This window comes from Idiotropiscis lumnitzeri, chromosome 8 (assembly GCF_059441095.1).
Source record: "Idiotropiscis lumnitzeri isolate Australia: NSW breed Sydney's pygmy pipehorse chromosome 8, RoL_Ilum_1.0, whole genome shotgun sequence".
NCBI lineage: Eukaryota > Metazoa > Chordata > Actinopteri > Syngnathiformes > Syngnathidae > Idiotropiscis > Idiotropiscis lumnitzeri.
The window spans coordinates 8,427,304-8,453,920 of NC_142398.1; the positions used below are offsets into that span (position 1 = coordinate 8,427,304).

The following is a 26,617-nucleotide window of genomic DNA, read 5'->3' on the forward strand; positions in this document are numbered from 1 at the left end:
AACACAATATGGGCTAAGTAGGACCACCTCATCTGCATTCACAAGACAATTCACAAAAGTATTGACCACAAGAAAATATGTATTAAACCCAATGAACAGATGAACAGTCAAATTTTTGTTTTCAGGGTCCAGACATTCAATCCTGGATACTTGTTTATATCCATCCATTATCTGGCTGCAGGTGCGCTGGAGCCTGTGATATCAGACAATGTATATATATGCATGCATCCATTATTTGTACCGCTTCTCCTCACAAGGGTCGCGGGGGGTGCTGGAGCCTCTCCAGCTATCATCGGGCAGTAGGCGGGGGACACCCTGATCTGGTTGTCAGCCAATTGCAGGGCACACATAGGCGAACAACCATCCGCGCTCACACTCATTCCTTGGGGCAATTTAGAGTTTCCAATGCATGTTTTTGGAATGTGGGAGGAAACCGGAGTGAGTGCCCAGAGGAAACCTACGCTGGCACGGGGAGAATATGCAAAGTTCACACTGGAAGGCCAGAGCCGAAATCAAACCCGCAACCTCCTCCGCACTGTGAGGCCATTGTGCGAACCAGTCGGCCACCGTGCCGCCCTTTTAAGGGTCATGCTATGGAAAATATATTGGTGCTTTCAAACGATTACATTTTTTTAATTAATCGCAAAAAACATATCTGTAATTAAATCACATTTTCAAACACTTTTTTCATGAAGCTTGAAACTGATATTTACTAAAATAACATCTGGGAATTAATGTAAAATCACCAAATAAGAAGCATATTTTATCACATTTATTTTATAATACAAAAAACTAAAGTCAAAACTAAATAAAAACTACTGAATAATCCAAAACTATTACCTGATGCACACAAGCTAAAATGGCCACCACCTTCTCTCCTGTTTCTTTTAGAGGCTGCAAAAGCTGGCCACCAGTCTGCCATTGGAGGCCTGGTGGTGGACACCCCTCCGCACACGGTGCTCGGCAACGTGATGGGCCCGGCGGCGGTGTTGCCGCCTCCCTACCAGCCGGTCAGCGTGCGGCATCTGGACTCCCAATCCAGTACGGAGGAGCCACAGGATTACTTGTGGCTGGTCAACTGTGAGAGCAAAAAGCCCGAAGCCAACAGGTAAGCCTGTCCCGGTTCTTCCTGCACTGCTTCCCGTCTTTCCACCTTTCTTCATTCCTGCTGCGCCTCGTGTAGCTCGTTGCCGCTTCGCTCATTTCTGGAAGGAGACCGGGAGTATTTGCTCCTGGAGGAGTGCGAGAGCAGGACTCTTCCTCCACAGGCTAGTCTGTGAGTGGCCGGCCACTGAGCTTGCGAGTGCCTGCTTTGTGTGCGGTGTTTGACCCGGCCAAAACTAAAACGCATTTCCATAGCTTCCAAAAGATGGTGGCCTTCCATTTCGGAGCATGTTCTGATATTAACCAGCAGCATTTCATGTGTAAAATTATCGTTGCATGACCGGAAACTCTGTTGGCCATCCAAAACATACACATAAATCCACTTGTATTAATAATGCATGGTTATTCACAAAGTACAGCCTGGTGATGATAGTCAGGTTGACTTCGACTAATTGATCATCATTTCCATTTTTTTTCTTCAGTTTGAATCTCGCGGTGCTCGTCTCCAAACGGAAACTCTTTGTGCCGTCCACGGTTGCACAGGCCCCACCCCTCGACTTGTTCATCCAATCACATTCAATCGCTCACTGATCCAAATCACATTTTAATGCCTTCATGGCTTCTCAGACAGTCGGAACTTGTAAAATTCTAACACCAATTCACGTAACACACCTGCAGGGTCACTGCTTGCCCCAGTATATACAGTACAGAAAAATAGAAGAGAGAATGCTTTTCAGTAATGTAGCAAAACAGTTGTGTTGCATTGATTGTAGCCTGAGATATAAGATCCCACTGATTTTTTTTTGATTGGGTGGGGGAGGTGGGGCCAGTGGATGGTTGAAGAAAAATGTCAGCTTGTCTTAAGTGTTGTGGTTGTAGTTGTAGGTGATAGTAATAATGAGTAGTTTGTGTTAATATTAAGTAGTTTTGTGGATGTAGCAGTATTAAGTAATTTTGTTTTGTACTAGTATTAGTAGTAGTTGTTTGTAGTAATTGTAATAGTAGTTGTATGTTGTAATGATAGTATTAGTTGGTAATCTTAGTAGTCATCGTGATAGGTTGTAGTTGTTGCACTAGCAATGGTAGTAGTCATTAGTAGTTTTAGATGACATTTAATAGGTAGTAGTCGTAAATTGATTTTGTAATAGTAGGTTGTAGGTAGTAATTGGGGTAGTTGTGGGTTGTAATGATCATAGTTGGAGGTAATAGTTGTAGTAGGTTGTACTTTGTACTTACTTTTGTATCCGGTGGGGTTGTATTTGAAGGATTATTATTCAAACGCCCCTCCTGAGAGAATGATGACGTGTTGACATTATACAGCATTACTAACACACAGTGCGAAGAGTAAAGCTCCACAAATGTTTCCCTTGACTCAAACGTCCATCTCCTGTCTTGTCAACTCAGAGCTCACGCCGAGTGTACCAAGTCTACCTCCTCCGAGACGGACCTGAACGACAACCTCCCGTCACACCGAACGCCCACGTCATCCACGTCGTCGGCCAAGCACAGCTCTCAGAACGGCTTCTTTGCCGGGCACCCGGCCCCCGCCTCCGCTTCGTCTCTGTACGACTCGCCCCCATCGCGGGGCGCCTCCCTCCTGAGTGATAACGGTCTTTACCACCTACCCCGCAGCTACTCTCAGGTATGGTAGCCAATGGGTTGAGAAGTTCGGGTAAATTGAAGTTTCCTACTTAAAATTTCCCTACCTTCACACAGGACACAGTGCTTCTCCCCAAATCTGCCTCATCCCCCACAACCCACCCGGACCTGTCCGGCGACGGGTCCGAGCTGTACGTCTTCAACACGCCCTCGCGGAAGGCCTCCGTGGAATCGCAGATGCGCAACCTGTCCATCAGCTACGACATCCCGCCCACGCCCGGGGCTAACTCTACCTACCAGGTCCCCCGCACCTTGTCGTCCTCGGAGAGCGGCGGGGACGTGGTGCCCCCTCCCAGGCCGCCCAAGCCCACCTCCGGACAGCCGCCGCCTCCCGCCGAGCGCTCCCCCACAGACACTTACTACGTGCCTCGCTCGGCCTCAGAGACTGATGGAAACTACTGTGTACCAACAAGTGCCGGGAATAAAGCTTTACGCAGCAACACTATCGGAACTGTCGACTGTTCGCGCATACGCAAAGGTTTGTATTGCTCGCATATTTGTTTATTCGGGGGGATTGCCGTAGAAGGGATATCAGGTAAGCATGAGGATAGTTCTCATCTGTGCTTTAACACTTTGGGGAATATGTGAAATGGTGTGAAATTTCCTATCTATTATCACGAGTATTATATATATATATATATATATATATATATATATATATATATATATATATATATATATATATATATATATATATATTCTTCTTATTATTATTTTTTCTTTTTAGATTTTGGTTCCCAGGACTGCTACGACATTCCCAGATCATTCCCGTCTGACAAGAGCTGCTCATTTGACTTCAACGAAAGTTTCAACAGCTACTTTGTGAGTTCTACAAGTCTACAGCTACACTCTGACTTGTATGGTATTGGTGGGTTAAGCACTCCAGAAAAAAAGTTTATTCTTGTGTAGTTTTAACTATTTTCTCATATTACTTACAAATCATTCTTATGGCAAGGATTTTGTTTTCCTTCTACCATTATCACTTTAGTCTTGTAAGTTTGCAACTTTAAGCATAAGGTTGCAACCTTTTAAAGGTACTATTGGCGCTTCATTGTTCCGAAGATTTTTTTTTCTAAATGATATTTTTCCCCTAAAATCATGACTTATTCTTGTAGAATTGATTGAAAAAAAGTGACTTTATGAACATCATTGCTACTACATTCTCATATTAATACTTTATTGTTTTGTGATTTTATGATATTTTTGTTTTAAAGAAAAAAATGTTTACATTTTTGCCAACTTTTCAGAAACATTGAATTTCATCTTATATTGAAATACGAATATTCTATTAAAACTTAAAATACTAATAATGCGAACTCATTTTTTTTACTGTATGTTTTGACTGTTTCTCTTGCAAAATGACAACTCTTTTCCCATGATAGCATTGATTCACCATAAAAAACAAGATTTTAGTTTATTTTTTCATGGGAAGGAATGATTAGACATCTGAAATGTCAGGATCCTGGGAAAGTTGGGAGGTTTGGCAAATGCACACACCAAACTAGTTATTTGATTGAAATAAGCATTATTGAAGCGATCAGCTTTAAAATTCTTGTAACCACATATCGCTGGTCTTTTCTAGAAAAATAAAGGCATGGTGCCTGTGGGCAGCCAGTCCACTGAGGAGGTGGACCAGAACTACGTCCCCATGAGCGCCAATTCCCCGTCCCACCATCACTCGGGCAGCCTATCGGAGCCCACTCACGAGACCAACTATGTGCCCATGACGCCGAGCACCATGGAGTTCTCCTCGCTGGGCAAGCAAGTGCCGCCGCCCGCCCACATGGGCTTCCGTTCCAGTCCCAAGACGCCACCGCGGAGGCCCATGCCCAGCGACTGCCAGCCGCCGCCTGTGGACCGAAACCTCAAACCAGATCGCAAAGGTGGACCCATGCCTTACAACCAGTCTTGTCGCTGCATTGGTACCTCCAAGGTTCAACGCATCCCCAAATTTAATTTAGTCCACTGTCCAGAAAGTCTTTTATATCACATTTTAACAAATAATTGAAAGTATAATACAAGCAGGAAGTCATTGTTAATAGATTAGAAAAGCTAAAGCACTTGAATAAGGAATGGAATTTGCATTTTGGCTCGTCAAGTAAAGCAATTTTTTTTAAATGTAAAATTCAGATTTTTCTTTTTTACTATAATTATATATATTTTTTTAAAAATAGCACTTTATTATCAATGAAATGCAACTTTCTTTCTCTTAATATTTTAATTTTTCATGCCGTTTATGGCTTTATCATTCCTAATTTTATTTTACTTTTGTAAAATAAAAAAGAAAAATACAAAAATCTGCTAAAATTATCATTTTTCTCTCTGGTACCACTCGAGTCTATATTTAAGTTGAATGCTTTTTTTTCTCTCATGAAATCAAATCTTTTTCTCAATATATAATTACAATATTATGATTTTGTAAAATTCCCATTTTCTTTAGCATAAAATTTAAAAACAAACTTTTGTAAGAAGTAATTTTCATTTCATTATTTTGTTCTTGTTGGAATATTATAAATTTAATAGAGTAAAACTATATTATTTTTCCTCGTAATTTTTATCCCATAAATATTTGTCCCAATTTTTGTAGAATTCAAACCTTTTTTCTCATAAAATTGCTATATTTTGAGTTGTAAGGTTACTATTTTCCTTGCAATACTAAGCTTTCATTTATGTAAAATTCTCTTTTTTATTGTAAAGTTCGACAGGTTTTTATGGGGGCTCGGTAAATCTTTTTTTTAACCTAAAATTCCACATTTTCATTTCCATGTTTTCTTTGTAAAATCAAGCCAGGCAATTTAGAGACCTAGCAATATTATTACATTTCAAAACAAAAAAAGTCAATTTTCCATTATAAGGCCAACGGCAGGAACTTGAAGGTACCACTGTCTCACTATTTTGCGGGGTGCTTGCGGGGTTGGTGTGTGTCGACTTTCCAGTATATGTCGCTGACGAGCTGTCTGTTAACCTTAACCAATTTGTGTGTCTGATTTGTTGTCTCTTCTTAATGTTTTAAGTACCAAATGCACTAACTTGACCACACCACATGAATTAGTTAGGGTCCTCGTGACATTCTCTTAAATTTAAACACAGCAAACTCCTTGTCAAAGGGCTCTTGAACCTGAGGCCCTGCAGTCTGTTTTGGAAGAAGGAGCCAGAGGTGGAGTGGGGGGTTTGTTTCCCCGTGACATGGGGTGGCTCAACTCGGAGTGGTCACCTTCTATCCCCTTTGTTTCTCGCGCGTGAATGGAGCTCTTTGATGAGGGAGCTTATAGCGAGGGGGACTTACCATGCGGGCCAAACGCTGTGTAGCGGGGGGTTCAGAGAGGACATCGAAACGAATGTTGATTACGGAAACCACGATGAGGAAACAGGACTTGAGCGAGCCTTGAACCCTAATTCCTAGGTGTCTGATGGTACTCATATTTTTGTGGTACAGATTATACAGTATGAGTTCCCACACACAACCTATTTGGTAGGAGACAAGAAGTGTAACGGCCCATGCACTCGAGACACATGTCGATGCTCAGTAAAGAGCGATGCAGCTCAGTGGCTGCAAAGTGGACGTCATGGTTTGCAATTTATTCCTTTGAAACACATAACATGAAAAACATGACATCGTCGCAACGTAACCGGAAAATGACTTTGTCAAATGAGTCGCAAAAATGTGTGCGGACATTTCCGTCAAAGGGAGCTTTGAAACTCATCTGCATGAATCTGCTCTTCATACAATCTCCTAATGTTAGGTGTTTAGTTATGTTAAACTATGCATTTTTCTATTGCTTCTTATTGTGGATTTTTTTAATATATTATTGCTACTAAAGTAACTTTTTCTTTATATTCCAATATTACACTTGTAAAATCAATTTCTTTACTCAATATTGTGACTTTGTTTTTCTAAAATTAACTTTTAAAATGACTTTTCATAACTTTTTGAGGAATACTGCACTTTTTATTGTTACAATTTCATTTTTCTCTATGAATATTCCAACTTTATACAGTCAGTCCTTAAAAATACAGTTTGTTTCACACGTTTATGCAACATTATTCTTGTAAAATTATTACTCTTTGTTGTATTCTGACTTTTCATCTTGAACTAATTCAATTTAAGCCTCATTTAATCTGGACTTCCTCTCATCAGACTTTATTCTTGTTAAATTACAACTTCATTTAGCTTTACTTTTATTCTGACCAACCAAACCTATCAGAAAAATTAAGGGTTGCCTAGCCTAGCCTCTCAATTATTATAAAAAAAAATATTTAGATTGACCAAGTTAATTATCCAAAACATTGAGAGTTGTCAATGTTGCATGAGCGCCATGTGCGTGTCAGACGAGAACACTTTTTTTTTCTTGTCGCATCACGCCTCCGAGGACTCTCCGTGCTTCTGCACAGCTCGTCATGCATGCACAGCTGTGATGTCAGTCTTTGTGTGGGAAGCCGTGTGGTGCATGTTTTTCCTGGGTGGGGGAGCATGGCTCTTGTGTTGTCATGACAATCATAATCAGCGGGTGGGGGCGCGATGATCTGGGCGTCGAGCGACTTTGCATGGCAGGGAAGTTGGCAATAATGTGATTTGAAATGATTCAGTCTTCTTTTGCCAATCAGGTCAGAGTCCTAAAGTAATAAGAGCAAAGGGTGTTGGTTTAGAGCGAACCGACTCCCAAACTGTAGGGGAATTCCCGCGGGGACGACGCAAGGGTAGGTACTCTTCACTGAACCCAATTAAGTCCTCTTGACTTGTCTTTCTCTTGACTTTTTTTTTTTTTTTTTTGCATGTTTACAGTGGTGTTTGGGTTCTCTCATCTCTGTCACAAAAGAATGGACAGCAATTTTTGACAACCATGTCTTATGACATCATAATTCACTCTCTCATAGGAGTGGCATACATTTGACATCGGCATCACTAACTCCCGACTAACTTTGACGTTTATTTAATATTAAATCAATATACCTGACTAGATTTTCTCCCCCATCCTGCTGACATTGCTGACTTTTGGCGGTTTCTGCAAAAACACTTTAAATCTTCACAAAACCATGCTATTCACGGTCGATGGGCACCGAGCCTTGCTGTGAAAAAAATACATCTAGATGCCGCAAGCAGTTTTTACTACTACCGCAAAATGTGAATAACACGGACCTGTATTTAATACTCCCCCCCCCAAATTACCATAAAGAGCATTTTTTTTTCTTTGCACATGTGTATAATACAGCCCTCAGATTTACTGGTAGTCTTTATTATCCGTGTAAATAATATGAATGAGTAAAGACTCAAAACATATCAAAGTCTAAATTCTTATAAATCCAGGTTAAAATAATAATTTAGGTTTAGTAACAATTCTTAATCTTAAATCTATGATTAAGGTCTTTCAGGATATTTTTAAAATTGTTTTTAAAACTTTTGTTTTTGCACTCTAGGATCCTTTCATAATTTTTAGTAAGCTATTTTTTATTCCTATACTTTATTTGAAATCACTTTAACTCTATAACTGCTTTTAAATGTACTTTTACTTACACTATGTGACACATAATATATGAAAGAGGCGATAGATATGGTACTGCTAAATGTCGAAACAATTTGAAAAATGTTTCTTTTAAATCCCCTGTAAAATCCCCCCCTTGAATTGGGATTTTGTTTTCTTTAAAAAAGAATTGTGTTGTTCCCTGGGTTGTACAGAACACGACGGTATAGCTTGACTTAATGATGTTCCCCCTCTCAGTTTGACATGGTGGCTTGGAACCAAGATCTCACTAGATGTCAGCAAAGTGATGTTTTTCTATGGAGAAAATATTCACAAAATAAGCACAAGAATATTCCTACGCAAGCTGCCAATGCCCACAATTAACTCCAAGTTACTCAGTTTGTCGAGCGGCTAACGGCTTAGCCAGAAAGCTGCCAGCGAACTCTCAAGTTACTCAACAAGCCAGAGCCTTCTTTGAACTGTTGTTAACCAAAACAGTAGCACCAAATGATTCAACGTTAAAGTAATATCTTGAACATCTTCAAATGGATATCTTTTTTGTCCTGTCAAGAGAAAAAGAACTCAAGCCCTCTTAATTTGTAGACAAATGTTTTTTGTTTAATAATGTTTTGGTCCATGTTTTATATTCTGCCATTTTGTTCCGTTTCTTCACAATACGGTAGTCCCGATATTGTGTTTTGAAGTCGGCTCATATTTGACATAAATTGAAATGTACCCAAAATATGATTTAATATTATTTCAGAAATAAATGCTTCACTCGTAGTCAAGTAAATGAATACAGTAAAGTATGACGCGTTATATAACTAGCATGCTTTCATACATGACATAAAGGTCACAACTGATGTTTGTTTAAAATAAACCACCATTAACGCCCCACTAACATTGCCTTGTTTTGTTTTCTATTAGAACTAATTGTCCATCATGTTGCATGAGTGACCCGGTGTGCGTTGTTTCAGGAAAACCCGCTCCACTGGAGATCAAACCACTGCCCGAATGGGAGGAGCCCTGCACGCCGGTGCGATCGCCCGTGACTCGCTCCTTCGCTCGGGAGTAAGTGTGCATCTTTTCTTGATGATTTATTTATTCTTTTCTTCATTAGTAGTGCTGACTAGAGCCGAGGGTGTGTTCACACAATCCGGGCAGTTGCAGAATCCTCGAAATAAAAGCTTAGTACGCATTTCATCAAATTTAGTACATTATCAAATAATTGTTGAACAAATAAACCTCGCCGCAGTAAAACAAAATAATTTACAAACTGAATGTTTCCACTAGGCGGCTGTACTCGGACAGCTGTCTATACGAAGATATCTGATAGCGCCATGTAGCTAAAGCCTTTAGTTAACTGATGATGATATTTGGACACTTTCTTCCTCTTTAACTTTTTTTTTTTGCGCTGAGAAAAGACACTGAGTGTGAACACATCCTATTTTTTATGTCTATCCCTTTTTTTTTTTATATAATGTTGAGTAGATAATTCGAAAGTAGCCACTAACCTTTCATGCAGTCATGTAGTTGACATTGGTGACCACAACTCGGCTCATCCCGGGGATCCCCCCGACACTTATGTAACACTGCGTGCTGAGCGCTATTTCTGTTGAATGTCGCAGGGCCTGTTGTGGTCTCATGTTTTTGCGTTCCCCATAGAGGGGTGTGTGTTTTCCTGGTCGTGTGTTTGTTGTGTAAACATTGTGAATGCTGCTCAGTCTCTCTAGGTTCCCCATGCCCGCCCGGCCCCCGTCAGTGCATAGCACCGCCTCCAGCACTGACTCCGAGGACAGTGATGAGAATTATGTAGCCATGCTCTCTAATATGAAGAACCAGTCAGATGAACCAGTATGTAACACACAACTATTCCTAACAATTGTCGACATATATAAGACATTGTACTCCAATTTAAAAATGTGATCTTTGTAGGTTGTTTCTTAACAGTGGTGCCTCCAATTTGTTTGAATAGAACGTTAATAACATTTATTATCAAGATGAATGGGGAAATAAGAAGAAGGAATAGTCAGGTGGCAACAGTTCAATTAAGACGTCGTCTTTGTCAGATAGAGGAATTCCAGGAAAGAAAAAGCTCTCTCAGGTTATACATAGTATATGTTTTGTTTGTCAATGATTGGGCATTTAACAATGCAATACTTGTGGGGGGCAACAGGACTGCAAGCCTTTTCCAATCAACATGCATGAAGAAATTCCCTTGAAAGATGGAGGCAGTAATGTCGTGGGGTTTCGGGATCGCCGACAACTAGTTTCAAGCACGAGTTGCCGGGGTCCGTTTTAGCTTCACCAGCTAACTGCGTTGTTTTCCGCGGCGGCGCTTCCGACGTAAAGGGAGTGCGTGAACGCGGGAGAGATCAGCCGGAATGTCTGCCAGAAATGGAGGCAACGTCTTCTCACCACCATTATCAAACGCACCCAAACTTCCAAGAAATTGTTGAAAATGCAACAAAGATTGGCGATCCTAAATCAGCAGAGACTCAGTCAGAATAGCACCAAGCACTGTGAATAGAGAAGAAAGCCAAAGTAGCAGGAGATTCAGCACATGCACTGGCGCATCGTCCGCCGTCTTGAAAGCTTCACGCACAGTCTTGAAAGCCTTCACGACAAGAAATTCTGCCACACAAGTGTTGTGTTAAAGTAATCACTTAAAGTGCAGATTACAACAATAAAGCAAACGCATTTCTAGCTTTACCATTTCGACATGTGCAACATCATGTTTCATAAAACATTTCATATAATTATACTTTTTAAACAACGAGCTAATTATTCTGACTGACAAATGAAACATTTATAAAAAAAAAATAAAGCACTGACACTTCCAAAATATAGTAAAAAGATTATAGCTACAGTATTTATATGACACATACAAACAAATCCTCTAAATATGTGACCGCCGACAACCTCTGAAGTAGCTCCCGTTCCAAATTTTAGCCGTTCATTGGATATTGGAGGTTCCACTGTGTTCATTATTTAAATACGTGAAAATTGTACAGTTCACAATACAACTGAATAAAAGTCCAAATCTAAAAAGTATCCGTCCAATCATTTAAAAATCAGAACTTAAAATGGCCGTTCAAATTGTAGGCTTTACGCTGTTACTGCATAGTCGACATTCCCTCAAGGGGCAGTATTCCAATTTTAGAGTCCCTGCTCATCTCCCCAAGCCAAACATTACAGTGTGGTGGACACTCCAGATGGACTCCTCCTTTTTTCCTCCCTGCTGTTGTTCAACTTTCCTTTTTTTCCTCTATTTCTGTTCCTCTGCTTTCCAGGTTTTCAGTTCTTGGAAGAACTCTTGTTTTGTCTTTTTTTCCTTCTTTTTTTTGTGTTTAACTTTTGTCCCTTGATTGAATGTCTTTTAACACATCAGTGAAACATTAAGTCAAATTTCCATTCCTGTTTTTGAATGCTTTTGTTCGCCTTTTCCAGCCACTCACCCATCGCCTCTCCTTCCTGCGTAGTAATCCCTCAAGTTCTTGGTTTCTTTGCCTCCATTTGTTTTACCTGCTCTTCTCCTCTTTCCTCTGCCGCCCCTTCCTCCCGCTTTTTGCGTAGAGAGGAGTCCTTCTACTGCACGGTCCCCATCACCCCCATAAAGAGGGAGGTGGAGGAACTTGACACCGTAGAGGAGGTGAGCAGGGTGGTTGGTTGGAACGTGTCAGCGCCACCAATTGGGTGTTTGTGGTTTCTTGAAGTGGATTTTTTTTTTTTATTTGATTAGAGGTGTTAGCTGCACGTATGTTGATTTGGTATTTCACCATCCTAGTTCTAATGATTCCACCTTATATGTAGTTTACACGATTAACACAACATGAAGGTCCGAATCCGTCAAGTGTTGTCACAATGGGCTCAAAATGACCACAAAAAAAAATCTAAATGAGTGCTTTTACTTACATTTTCTATTTTTAGTTACAGTGGAACAACCAAAGTCGAATGTTTTTTTTTTTTAATTAAGATTAGTCAATTCCTGTGTGAAACTGGCCCCATCATAAACCATTCATCAACAACATAAGATTTTTTTAAGCAATTTTCTGCATCTTTTTTTTTACATACAAGTCCAAAAATCATTTTAACCATTTTCATTTGTAATTTAAGAGAATGTTTCCCTTTGTCAAACTGTAGGCACCGTAAATTTTTAAAATGTTAAATTTTATGTAACATTTGTGCATTATTAACTCTTACAAGTGTAAAAATAAGTTAAACACTTTATCTGCGATTGAAAATATTTTTTACTATTAGGAAATTGTGCAATTTGAATGAATCTGTTCCTGGCTCAAACTGTTGCCATAATAAAATAATTATTGAAGTAAAAATACTTGCATCGTTAACTGTCATACTGGTGTAAAAACAAGTTGAACACTGATTAGTGTCGAACCTCATGAATGTAGTTTAGTTCCAAATTGTTCGGCTTGAGAGTTTCCACTGTAATATTCAATTATAATTTTTACAGTATATTTAAGACGTTTTATTGCTCAAATTTGTCAAGTGGAACAATTTTGTTGTTATTGTGACAGCACAAGAGTGAGTTTTCCATCACTGTAGTTGCCCTTTTCCTCTTCTATCAATGAGACAATATTTTTATTTGTTGTGACTGTAGAGCACAAAGCTGGGCGCACCGATGACTGTGGACGGCGGGAGCAGCCCCATGGTGAAGACCAAAGGAGACAAGCAGGTGGAGTATTTGGATTTGGACCTGGACTCTGGCAAGTCCACTCCACCTCGGAAGGTAGGCTGACGTTTGTTCAAAGCGCATCTCGATTTTGTTTTGAAGGCTGAATGATCAATTAGCATTCAATTCCTGAGCAGAAGTTGATATGTTGTATTTATACTTATGTCCATTTTCCTCAAACAACTTAATGTTTTTGACAGTCTAGAAAAATCACAAAAGCGCTATTTATGATATATCCATGATCTCATGAAAAGGACTACCTCACCTTTTTTGCAAATAGTTCATCATATCTTCACGCTAAAGAAATGACGCTATAGTACTAAGTAAAGTAGTCAGTCTAAGGTTGTCTTGACCCAGGTCGGAATTGTAAATGAGAATCTTTTCAGCTGCCTCACTGGAATACCGTTACCAAATTCTGACAGTATGATAACTGTGAGCAAAAATATTGCGGTTTCAAAGTATTACAGTATTGCAATTACAGCTCTGAAATGTATTATTATTTTTAACATGTCAACTTTATTCAGCAAATATACATTATACAAGCTATACATCGACTACATTGTAACAAAGTGTCATTTCTTCACTTTTGTCCCATTACATTAAGTAATAATATATTTAAAAATTGTGATAGGTGTACTAGCGTCTGCGATATACTGTAACCTTTCTGTATATATTAGGGGCCGACTGATACTGATTTTTTTTTTTGGCAGAGTACCATACAGGAAGTGGTCAATTTATGAACAAGTTCCATTCATACCTCTCAATGTAAACTGAATTTCCGTGTAAATCGGAATTAACCCTTTAATACTCCCTAAATCGCTAAATAAATATACCAATGCTCCTATTATACCTCATATTAATAACATTAAATGTATTAAAATAATGAAAAAATAAATAAACACGATACTGTACTTACCAACACTGCTGAAAAGTTATGTGAAAAATCATGTGAAAAAGGTTTTTGTGTCAGCGTTCTCGTTACTTTACAAATGCTATCTACAGAGGAGCGATTCGATAGAAGTAAGAAAGTAGAAGGTAGAAATAAAGTATTTGACGGTAATGATGAGGCAAGGATTTTCAATCTCATTTCATAGAGACGTCACGTCATTGGCGTCCTTAAAAAGAATTGTGATTGAATTATTGCTATCACCATGTCCACTTTATGCTTCAGGTTTCAAGTGGGATTAAATTAAAGTAAAACAGAAAGTTAATACTGTTACTCAAAACAACTTTGCAGATTCGATCTACCAGCTGCAAGCACTCTCGTTTGTGCAGGGCACACGCAGAACGCATTTTGGGCTCTGGATGACGCCAATAACGGATACACGCGACCTGGCCGTTCGGCTGCTGTCGCGTTCCAAAAAAATCCCACACATATCCAATCTAGGACTACATATGAAAGTGGCCCAATTGGGATTTGAAAAAAAATTAATGAACCGTTCAGACTGTCATTGTAAAAAAAAAAAAAAAAAAAAAAAAAAAAAGGTTGCATTGGGGGCAAAAAAAAAATTAAACGTCGTAACCTGAGGACTTCCTGTATTTGATTAACCAATAAATTAGCTGATTAATTAAAAAGAAAAAAAAAGATATAAATTACAGGCAGAACAGTTGACTGTTATACAACAGGGAGCTAAATCAGCTGATTTATTTATTTATTTATTTTCTGTCCCTCTCTGAGGTGCGTATTGTGTGCATGTCATTATCTTTGTCTTATGTTTTAATGTTTTGGTCTGACCCTATTCTAAACATGCATATATATTACTACACATTTCTGAATATGATTCGCTTCAAAGTACTGATTATGGTATGCGTGTACCCTGCTCCAGTAGTGTTCTGTCACCCTCCCCCCTCCCCCCCGCAATACAATACCATTTGTTGTGCCTACATTTGTCCCAAATTTCTCTCTTTCACCACATCTTTAGATGAAGAGCAATGGCTCCGGCATGGCGGCGTCAGACGAGCGCGTGGACTACGTGGTTGTGGACCAGCAACGGACGCAAGCCCTTAAGAGCACCCGCGAGGCCTGGAACGATGGCCGCCAATCCACGGAAACGGACACGACATCCAAAGGAGCCAAGTGACTTTTTTCTTTTTTTGTCGTGATCGCACCCGAAACTTGTCCTTCGCAGCGTTTCCGTAGCCACTCCGCCATCTTCTAGTTTTTGCACTGCCGGCGGGATTTTGCGGAAGTCGGCGGAGCGCCCGGACCAACCACGATCATTCGTCAACTTTTACTAGCAGGGTTTTTCTATCACCACTGGTTGAAAGATGCTAGCTGCAAACAGCGGCAGGAAAATGATTAGGAGGGAAAAGACGGAACTCGTGGCAACAAGGGCTTCGGTTTGAGTTTCGCTTATGATTGGAGTCCGTCGACGTGGCGGACGACTGTACAAAAAGTGTTATGTATATAAATCGGAATAAGTGTCCTTGTTATTTGTACGGAATATTTAGCATGTTCGACTCGGAAGGTGCGCAGATTCTGCAGGGTAGAATCCTAGTGGTATGGTGACGACGCACCGTTATTGTTGATTATGGCAATTATCGGACTCATTTACTGTGAGCTTTTACAACAACGCCGCCACTTTTTCTATAAGTTATGCGAAAGGTATGAAATAAGTTCGGAGCGTCAAAATCAGGTACGCATACTAATGAACTGTAAAAGTCATCACTAATTTATTTTAGCGTCGTATTCTCTGGACGTCGAATGTTTCCACGGTCCATTCGCCTCATTTCCGACCCCTCTATGGTTTATTTCAGAATGGTTACTATCGTCAGGAAGACAAAATGGCCTTATTAACCTGTGAAACATCCCAAAAGTGTGCCGTCAAAGCTGTACATTTTTTTTTTGCCATTGATTACATTTAACATGTATCTTTTTTTTTTTTTTTTTAAATGTGTCTACTTAAAAAGCTGAATAAATTCACCTTCATTGGACGTTTTGATTCCGCCTGCAGTTTCTTTGTGATAATGAGTTGCCAAGTGGATGAGGCTCATTTTTTTTAATCGTGCAAGAAAAATGTACAAATTTCTATGTGGACTAAATAAAATCCAAACTCAAGCATGTGTGCTCTTTTGTTTAATAAATGTATTTTTCACACTGTTTGGAGAGCGATTAAAATTTTTTGGTTGAACCTCTGACTATGAGAGCGACGGCAATCTCACTGTGATGTCAAAGGCAACAAAAATGTTCCACAAAATGATTTTATTTTTTACATACATTAAGATATAATTGGTAATAATTAAGTAATAATGCTCATAATACAGTATTTAGAAAAGTATACCAAGTGTTACACTAATGGTGAGACATTTAATGCATGCTTGCCAGTTGCCACCATAAATCCCTGTCTGACATTTTAATTATTTTTGGTAGTTGTTCTCTGCATGTTTTACCAGAAATAGCCACAAGATGTCACTGTAATCTGAAGAACTGAACATTCAATTTGCCTTCCCTGCTGCCTGCTTTCATGTTGGCGCTCTTGGAATGATGCTCCTTCTCAAGGTTGTAATGTAATTCCAGTGGTTGGCGGTCAGGTCCTTCAAGGCCTATTTTGCTGGCCCAACATAAGCACAATGGCTTTCAATTTATGGCTAGAGAGCAAAAGAGCAGTAAAAGTAGCGTTGTTTTTCAAAGCCGAAGAAGTAAAAAATGCAAAACTAGTAACATGTGATTGCAAAGTGCCAAGGCAGAACACCCGTGTCCTGCAGGTGGCGATAATGTCCACCATCTTGTGTGGATTGAATAGTTTGCAACGATAATGACGAAAACAAGCAAATCGTGAATCGATCAGGGACGTACTGCACTAAACGAGGTTTCATTGTACATGAAACCCTAGCATATTTGTTTTGGTATTTTATTTATTTATTTATTAATTAACTTCTATTTTCTAAAGCTAGGGTGGGCAAACCTTTTGATTGGCGGGCAACAATGGGTTCTAAAATTTGACAGAGTGGCTGGACCAGGAGCAGGTGGATTGAGTGTTTTGGTAACCTCACCTCATCGGAGAAAAAAAAAAATACATTTAATTTTGAATGAAAGTGAACAAAAGCGTTACAACACTGTATATGTCTTTGAAAAACCTCAGTATTTAGAAAATAAAACATGAACCAGGTTTATTTATTTAATTATTTTCAAGTTTGGCGGGCTGGATTAAAATGTTTAATGGGCCACATGTGGCCCCCACGCCGTAGTTTGCCCACACCTGGTCTAATACCACTTCAGTTTGTGTGATGCTTGAGACAATGCAAGTAAATCACGCCTGTACAACCAGATGATGTTGTGATTTTTAATTCCTTGTTAATCATGAATAATTTTGTGTGCGACATATGATAAAGTGAAAATGAGTGGACAAAATTTTTCAACTTGCAGTGCGCACTCCAAAATTTCACTGCTGACTGCGGCCTAGCAATCACAATTTCGTTTTTCTGTAGTCAAACTATCCGCTCCTAAAATTTTTAGTGAGTTCGTATTCTAAACCTGTCGCTAAATACTTTCCAACACATAAATGTAAAATAAATAAATAAATAAATAATTCCTCCAATGAAGATTAAAACAAAATTCCAATTAAGTAGAAATAATTCCAATGGATTCTTGTTCCTCTCTCATATTGGAAGTGCCTTAAAAAACATTCCTTAAATAAGTGGAAAATAATTTCACAGGATTCTTGTTCCTGGAGACGATTATTAGCATCCTGTGAAGTTTGTACTGTATTTTGTGCACTGCCTTTAATTTTTGGAAAAAGTGTAGACTTTTGGAGTGCATAGTTTGACAATGGAAAAACAAGGGTGAGCTGGCTTGACCGCAGTCTGTGGTAAGTAAAAAAAAAAATGTCTCGAGCCCTGCTCTTGATGAGCCACGTGAAGGTCATTATGTACCACGGGTTCATGAGTGCGGTGCGATACTTTGCGTTACCATACAACTGTTCTTCTGCTGACGCGTCACCTGAAAACAAAACGGTATTTAAATAAAGAGCGAAAACGGGTGAAAAAGCAGCCATATGCGAAGCTGTCATTCTCTCATCTAACAAAGTGACGCCAAATGTTTAGCAATTCCATTTGAGCAAAGCAACGGGGGAATCGCAAGACATCATAGTCCAATCTGCTGCACGTCAACGTTAGCCAACGTGACGGAGACATCTGCGTTAATCACAATGTTTGCTTTGCGAGGACTGCTTGCAAAAATATGACGGCTCCATGAAGAATACGTCAAAGTAGGAAAGAATGCAAGAATAGGAAGGTTGCGGCGTCTGTCAACGCTCCCTCCAATTTGTTTTTGTTTTGTTTTTTCCGGGGGCAAATGAAACAAGTCATCGTGTGACTGGACTCCTCCTAATGTCATCCCTGCTTGATGAATAGCATTAACGCCAATGACCAGTCAGCAGCATTTGGCTTGTCTTGTGTTAATAATGCATTTGCGCCTGGTAATAATGGAGACCACAGTGGCGGCGTGAAGAACAAAGGCCCCTCCAGAGGCCCATTTGCCCTGCAAGACCTAATTGGGCTGTGTTGCGCTGTGGCCAATTGATGCGTCCTCTGCCGAGGACACTTGAAACCACACCAGAACTAATACTAATTAATGCCCAGCTAACGACCCGTCATAAAGAATAGCTCCTGTTTCTCTTTTTATGAGCTGCTTGCTGGAGAGCAGCTATTTTCATCATCTAATCTTCTTTCACGCTGTAGCACAGTTCAAGTCTTTCATATTATTGTGGTTGACTAAGTGGCTGGCTTTGAAAGTTTCATCATACTAGTTGAAACCATTGAACATTATATTGAAGCCTTTTTTTTTTTAATCTGCTCATATTTGATCTTTTTGTGTTTTTTCTGGGAGGCAATCTAGCTGTTTTTTGCACGCACACACACACACAAAAAAACCCTGAACCTTAAAATATTTTATTTTATTATTTTTTTTTTTGTTTCTAGAGAATATTAATTCAGGAAACAATACATTATCTTTTTGCCATTTTTTTTACACAAAAAAGTCTATAGTTCATTTTTACCCCCCCCAAAAATGTATTTTTTTGCAGGGGAAACATTGCAATAATGCAACCAAAATGTTGATTTCTTAACTAAAAAAAAGACTTAATTTTCAGCATTGTTTATTTGTTTCTTATACAGCGGATTTACCTATTCACTATAGGCTCAAGTGAGACCATCCCTTCACAATTGTTGCAAATAAGCACAATTTCCTGTGACTATCTGAACCCACCTGGCATTGCTGAAGGTAGGAGCACCCCCCACTGACCAACTTTTTTAACAAGGGTTGGACAGTTGTGCTCAAAGCAGTAACAAACAAACGTGGTGTGAGCTTTTCTTCATGTGAGGCGTACTGGTACGCACTTGACGCACCGTGTAGGTTTTTCTCTTCTCTCTCATCGCGTCAATTAAGGGACGTCACTTGACAACATTAATTTTTAACTTACTTGCAGGTAACCAACTGATTAACGTTCGTTCCCCACGTGTCTAATTATCCACCAATTGAAAGCTAAACCACATTTTCATTTTATTTTTTGTTTTTTGGTATTATGTTGATTAGGCTTAAGCATAACTTAAAAGCAAGATCAAATCAACATTTCCTTAATTTAATTCGTCTTTTTAATTGAGATGGTACCAAATTACTCCCAAAACAATAGTTTTTGTGCGTTAAAATAAAATCAGTTTAACAAGACAATGTTAACCTTTAGAGATTACCGAAACCATTGTTACCTAAAGTTAAGCATATATCAATAACGTCAGTAAATTGCTTTTGATTTAAGCTTGCCAAACATGACAGAAACACGTGAGACACTGCGTCCATTAGAAAATCTAGAATCCTTCGAACAATTGATAAAGGACATGATGAAAGACCTGATGCCGGGTTACGCGGAGTCCGTCAGAAATGTTGACATCAAAACTCTTAACGCCAACACAGCAGCTCATGAGTGATGCTGAAACAAAAGTCCCAAAAGAAAAAGCTCTCAGTTTGCAATTTCCTAAGGGCTGCGGTTTGTGTGGCATACATTCATATTCAATATTATTGTATTTGGAATTGTATTGTTTTCACAAATATTTTGTTTTGATTACTAGTGCAAGCCATGTTAAGATGGTAATAGTTTCATGTTACTGCTTATTTGTACATTCGTTGCAATGGCTAGCTCTGACCACTAGAGGACAGCGTTCGCTGCTTGCGTGTGTGGCAAAAGGGGACCAGCGCGTTCTAGAGCGAAGAAGAGCCACACGTAAGCTGGAAACAGCAGTACAGAGCGAACGTTGTGAATAAATGTTAATATTTTGTGTTTCAGGTAAGACAATCGAGATCAAATACCATATATTGATGTGTGAATGTGTTTATTGATAGTAAGTGTGATAGATTGAAATTAAGTGTTTACTGACGTTTTTCGTTCGAGATGTAACTTTGTAATGGAAGTAGACGAATAGGTTGCCGTTGAAATAGCGAGAGAGCGTCGTGTACAATGCTGTGAAGTATGTTTGTATTGAGTACATGTGTAAGTTTGAGGCATCGTGTATATGACACAGATTTGAAGTATTTTTGCATTGTGTGCGCATATGTAAGTTTATTGAGGTTTATTGATTGAAATATTGGTTCAATAATTTCTATTAGTCGCGCATTCTAGCGCGAAGAAGAGCCACACGTAAACTGGAAACAGCAGTACAGAGCGAACTTTGTGAATAAATGTTAATATTTTGTGTTTCAGCAACCCAAAATAAAACCCTTCAAAAATTAAATGTGTAGCGACAGATTGATAAGGACAAGTCATTCTGCACCCCGCTACATTTGCACAGAATTTGATTGGGAATCAAACAGAGCTCTGCACGAGTCCTTCCAACCTAAATCTGTGCATCATTCCACCTTTCATTTACACACACTCATTCTTATTCATCCCAGGTTTCCTTACTTTCCTTATCTGTTTATGTCTATTTATTAAGTCTTCAGTAGGATAGAATTTTGTGATTTCGTGTATATTAAGTAAATTGTGCATTGTCATATACTGAAATCCAGAGTGAGTTGTGTGTGCATTTTTTTTTAGAATTAACAAAAAACGGCACTGTGCCCCCTAAAGGTGATCCAGATTTAATGCAGACATTAAATCGGAAATCACCGTTCATTTAATAATTTTTTTATAGCAATCTTAGCTACTCTTGTCATTAGCGTAGTATCTGCTCTCCTGGAAGAGCCATTTCCAGGTTTCAACTTGACTTGGCATCATGAGCCACGTCCCTTGACAACGCGGAGCAGTTGGCACAAGCACTCGTCTGTAGTCACCTCACTTGACTTCTCTTTTTGCATATCCCGCCAATGTTTCCGCCGGCCCGTCATTTGAACTCTGCTTACCTACCTGTCTGAACGGAACTTGTGTCCGTGTCCGTCTCATTACTGGACTGGCTTGGCAGTCGCCTGTCATTGTGCTTGCCTCATATGTCATTTTCACAAATACTGCTGATTTACAATTTGGAATTACGCGAGGATTTAGGACAGGGGTAATGAACTCTGGTTTCTGGAAAGCCATATCCTGCCTGTTTTAGCTCTCCCCCTACTCCAAACACACCTCATTCAAACGATCAGAACATCAACAAGTTCTGTAGAAGCCTGATTATTTGAATCAAGTGTGTTTGGTGTAGGCAGAGAGCTAAAACAGGCAGGTTATGGCTCTCCAGGAACCGGAGTTCCCTACCCCTGATTTAGGAGCTGGGGGAGAGCACGCGAGTGGGATAACTGCTGTTATGTCATTTTGCAGAAGAGAGATTTATTGTATGTATGGCTCCAATAGTAGCTATCTTCAACTGAGGCCGTATCATCTTCAGTTTCATAGGTTGTCTTCCGGTCAGAATAGTCTCAGTCGCCTGAAAAAAAAAAGAAACAAACTGTAATGTGCCATAATAACTCGTCTCATAATAAAACGTCCGACTGTATTTCTTTCTGGCATGATGGCCCAGTGTTGTGCTGAAGAGGGGTAGGAAAACATGCTGAGCGCCGTTGATGGACTGCCCATTAGTATGAGACAAGATCGGAACCTTGCCTTGGACCAGTATTCACCTCAAAGATGTCCCTTTTCTCTATTCATTTCTGCACTTAACTTAAAAAAAAAAAGACAAAAGTGGAGTTCGCTCATTCTTATTGTCAGTGGCTTACTTAGAGCCACCATTGTAAGAATAAAAAGGAAAATCCATGAGAATATATACATATTTTGTTCAGAAAACTACAATTTTTTAGCGTAAAATTAAAAAACCCAAACTTTTCACTGAGTATAGCTTTTTTAATTACGTTATAATTAGGCTGACACTATAAAACAAATCTATAATCCTAACATATATATATATATATATATATATATATATATATAGATAGATAGATAATTATTTGGTTTTGTTTTTTGGGACAAAAATTATTAAAGCATTATTAACAGTCATGTTTATCAGAAGTCCATTTATGGGGGGGAAAAGTTGCTTGGAGTATTCTCTGCAAATCTTAATATTCCAGGAATAAAGGTGTTTTAAATTTTTTTTATTCCAAAAGTTGTATTTCTTCCAGAAAAAGTCAATATTACGAGCAAAAAAGCAGGACTTTAAAGCAGTTAGCCACACCACCCCAATCTCGCTTCTCTGTCACATCTGCAATAAGCGGGCAAGCTGATCATCAGCTAAATGTGATATTTACTTTAAACAACATCCCTGGCGATAACTTTGCCAAAGTGTTACGTTAAAGCGCTTTAATGAGCTTCCCGTGGTGTTTCTTCAGCTGGAGCGTTGACATTTAGAACCGTAATGCCTTAATGAAGACAAACTTGTATGCCCTGCTCTAAAATTTAAAAATGATGGGGAAAAAACAACACCTGTGGGATTTCTGCGAGGTTCATTTAGTGCGTATTGATTAAGAAAAAAAAACTTTCCAGAGGGCGAGCATACTTGGAAAAGCCTTCGATTTTTCGCGCCTTGGAAAAGTTGTACCTCAGTCGCCTTTGTGCGAATTCTTTACATTGTATAATTGGCACACTTGTTCTTAAAGCAACCTATTTGGCTTCATTTTAACAGTTTATACTTTGACTTCATAGCGCCAATTCCATACTTGTACTACAGAAATAGAGCCTGCGGCTTGAATATGATTTTTTTTTTCCCTCCAAAAGGACTTGCTGTGGCTTTCAATAAAAGACGGTATTCATTTTGGTATTGCTTTACTGCCGTACAGAAGGAAGGTCAACAGTCATTTCGGAATTACTGTTTACTTCATGACAAAATACTTACTGACCTTTTTTTTTCATGTTTGTCTCAGCAAATTCTCCATATATATATTTTAGAAAATATAAAAGCTAGCAAATCTGATCTTAAAACTAAGGTTATTTATATTTACACTAAGATAATTAAAACTAACTAAGTTTTTAAAAAGTAAAAAAAAAAAAAAAAAAACAATAATGAAAACTAAAACCAGTATGAACCTGGGACATAAGCGACACCAGTTATTTTATATTTTGTCTATGATTTTGTCCACCATGGTTTTTGTTGAGGCATCTCTCGTGCTGACAAAAGAAAATCAAATGTTGTCCTGTCACTTTATGCCGACTGCAAAAAAACAAACAACAACAAAAAAATCCCATCCTAAGCATAACCTCATTCAGTCACGCTTACTTGTCTCACTTGCAGACTCCTAATGCGATCACCATCACGGACGCGCCGCACTACTCGTTCTCAGGCCATGTTGCTCACTGGACAGGTCAGCCCAACGTGTTTTGCTCATCTAAGTGCTTTACACTAGTGCGCCGGCAACTGTGCTTGAGGCTAGCGCGGGAAAAATGAACGCCTAAGCATCAGTTAGAAAATACAACACAAGTCGTCGCTTGCCTCAGCACACAAAAACACACACACACACGCATGCGTTTTAGAGTAATGGAAATGAAACTCAGAAAACTTCTGTGCGTGTAAATGAAGTGTCATCACAAAGAAAGCTTGAAATCCTTGTCTTAATCAGATTAGTTAGCCCAGGGGTGGGCAAACTTTTTGACTTGCGAGTCACACTGAGATGAAAAATTTGACAGAGGGGCCGGGCTTGGAACATTTGGATAGAGTAGCAGACACAAACAAACGAACAACATGAATTACTCACTGTGCGTACTCAGGAATGTGCAAAATAGTGCTCATCCTGGGAGTATGTTTGCGTCAAAGATTATGCAAGGTGCAGCGTTGACAAACTCCTTGGCGCAATACTGGGAGAAGACAAAGTAAAGAGATGAAAACAGCCCACACACCTGTTCATGCAAGTCCTCTCCTTGCGTTGTTCCATTCATCTCAAAATTTTCCCTTTCTGTCATTTTTTTGTTTTATTAAATTGTATTTGTGCTATCCATCCATCCATCTGTTCCGCTTCACCTCACAATGGTCACCGGGGGTGCTGGAGCCTATCCCGGCTGTCTTCGGGCAGTAAGTGGGATACATCCTGAACTGGTTGCCAGCCAATCGCAGGGGACGCAGAGACGAAGGACCATCCGTGCTCACACTCATACCTTGGGACAATTTAGAAGGTCCCATTCACCTACCGTGCATGCCTTTGGAATGTGGGAGGAGACCGGAGTACCCGGAGAAAACCCACTCGGAACAAATAATGTCACCGTCCGTATTTGTCGTTTTACCTTTGCATTTAAGCCTCCTCCCCCTGGCGCTGGAAGGCCCGAAAAGTCCTTCCCGCCACGCTCAACCAAAGCATGCTAGGAAGTGTGAATTAGTGATTCTCGGGCAATGATTCCGGCCGGATGTGGCCCTTGAGTTTGAAACTCAAAAATTGTAAGACAAAGTTTACAAAAGCCTTTCCTATGGACATAAATATATATCTAAACAGTACGTTTAAGTCGATAGTGCTAAAGCGAAAGTCGTGCATGCCGAAGAGTCCACTGGAGCCGAGCCAAAGGCGAGCGCTTGTCCATTAGCGTCAGATTTAGGGCCTCCGCTCTGCAAGCGTAGCGCGTCCAAACGGCCATCAAAGTGAGAAAGTGCTCGTTGGCGCTGAGATAAAGCCTGCCTGCCGTGAGATGGATGTGCCGCGCTATCGCCTCCACCCCGCCTTTAAGCTCTTTGCAGTGACGGGGAGGTGGTGGCTGAAGGTTTCGCTTCTGTCTCTGACGCTCCACTCCGTGTTTGGAAGGAACTAGCATTGTCAAACAATTTTATATGGTATATCACACCTGATGCTGGCGATGATGTCATCTCATCTCGCTAAGATGGGAAAAGAGAAATTGCGGGACAGGTGTGGAAACTTTAGCGCTTCACCCATCCCATTATTTCCCTCTTGTAAGTCCCGTGGACACCTGCTTACTTGCAGTTGGGCACCTGTGGATTCACCTATTTGCAAATTTTGCTCCAGTTTATCCTAACCTAAGCATGCTTTTCCCTAACATTTTTGATGGGCATTCATTTCACGCAGATTTTGTCTATTTGCGGGGATAGGGATTGGACCGACCTGTGTTATATAAATAAAATTGTATTGTATTATAAACTAAAAACTAACTAACAAAAAAAATAATCAAAGCTGACTGAATTAAGAAAAGAAAAAGTCAAAACTAAATAAAAACAAACAGTCATGAAAATGATCATAACCCTGCTCATTAACTGATTGGTAGGATTCCGTTTTCTGTGTGTGAAAGTACTCACAGTCACGTCAATACCCATCTTTGCTGGGTAGCGTCAGTAACGCTCACCCGCAGGTGTAAAAAGCTACGGCGGGAAAATTTGGCTGACGCCACACAGCAATTAACCATCATTTGTCGTGACAATTTTCCCCAAACTGATCTGCTAGAGTCTAAATGCAAATATGGCTCCATAACGGGGACACTAACGACGTCCCCCGAGCCGACAAAGTGGTGTGTGTGTTGATCATAGGAACCCCCGCCCCACCCCCACCAGAGACCACTCGCTGCCTACTCCCCCCCTCCATGAATATACTCATGTTCTCATGTTTTATGAGGCCAATCCACTACCGTGCTCATTCATAAGCATCCAGGTGTTGTTAAAAATAGCGCCGACACCAGGGAGTCCTCAGCACATTCTTGCTGTTTCTTTGGTGCAGTCAATATTATTTCCATTTTCCACACCAGTTGTTGTTGTTGGGACTCAACTTCAGGAAGCGAACTGTTTCTTGAACAAGTTGTTTCTGTTATGTTCCAACTTCCTGAAAACCACACGAAGACCCACATTTAATATACAGCGTGATTTTTCCTTGGGAGAATAAAATTGGAATTAAATCAATTCGGCTCAAAAGTGTAACCTGCCTCATGCCCGTCGACAGCTGGGATAGGCTCCAGCATGCCTGCGACCCTCGTGAGGAGAAGCGGCTCAAATAATAGATGGATGGATATTCTTGTAACATGATGACCACCCCCAAACTGCAGTACAACTTTTGAAATTAAATAAAATGTACTAAAAGAAATGCAACTCACTTTCCATACAAGTTCATTTGAATGCTTTTCTTTTGTTGAAAATAAAAACGCCTTCCTCGGCAATACTGTTATGTACTTTGTATGAAGTTAAATTTCTTTGACTAAAAAACATTTATAGGAACGACATCAACCAATGAGAGCGCAAATGGAATTCTCACGTGACGACACAGCAGCTTCCTTTTTGGTATGTCGCCAGTGTCGTCCAGGCGGCGCGGTGGCCGACTTGTCAGTATGATGACCTCTCAGCACAGAAGTGCAGGTTTCGATTTCGGTTCTGTCCTTCCTGTGTG

General features: G+C 39.8%; 1 protein-coding gene across 8 annotated transcripts in view; it reads left to right on the forward strand.

The window, feature by feature from the left end:
* Window positions 1–15,970, forward strand: part of gab1 (GRB2-associated binding protein 1) — a 52,587-nt gene extending 36,617 nt beyond the window's left edge. For 5 of the 8 annotated variants that reach the window (XM_088302660.1, XM_088302664.1, XM_088302665.1 and 2 more), the window contains 10 exons: window positions 892–1,108; window positions 2,509–2,746; window positions 2,821–3,241; window positions 3,491–3,585; window positions 4,346–4,646; window positions 7,369–7,461; window positions 9,200–9,293; window positions 9,947–10,076; window positions 12,841–12,969; window positions 14,835–15,970. In XM_088302660.1, the coding sequence (XP_088158786.1) occupies window positions 892–1,108; window positions 2,509–2,746; window positions 2,821–3,241; window positions 3,491–3,585; window positions 4,346–4,646; window positions 7,369–7,461; window positions 9,200–9,293; window positions 9,947–10,076; window positions 12,841–12,969; window positions 14,835–14,993 (1,877 nt within the window). In that variant the 3' untranslated portion in view covers window positions 14,994–15,970. Of the gene's footprint in view, window positions 1–891; window positions 1,109–2,508; window positions 2,747–2,820; window positions 3,242–3,490; window positions 3,586–4,345; window positions 4,647–7,368; window positions 7,462–9,199; window positions 9,294–9,946; window positions 10,077–11,798; window positions 11,875–12,840; window positions 12,970–14,834 lie in introns of all 8 variants that reach the window. The other 3 variants (XM_088302661.1, XR_015844646.1, XM_088302663.1) reach the window with 3 other exon arrangements.
* The last annotated feature ends 10,647 nt before the right edge of the window (window positions 15,971–26,617 follow it).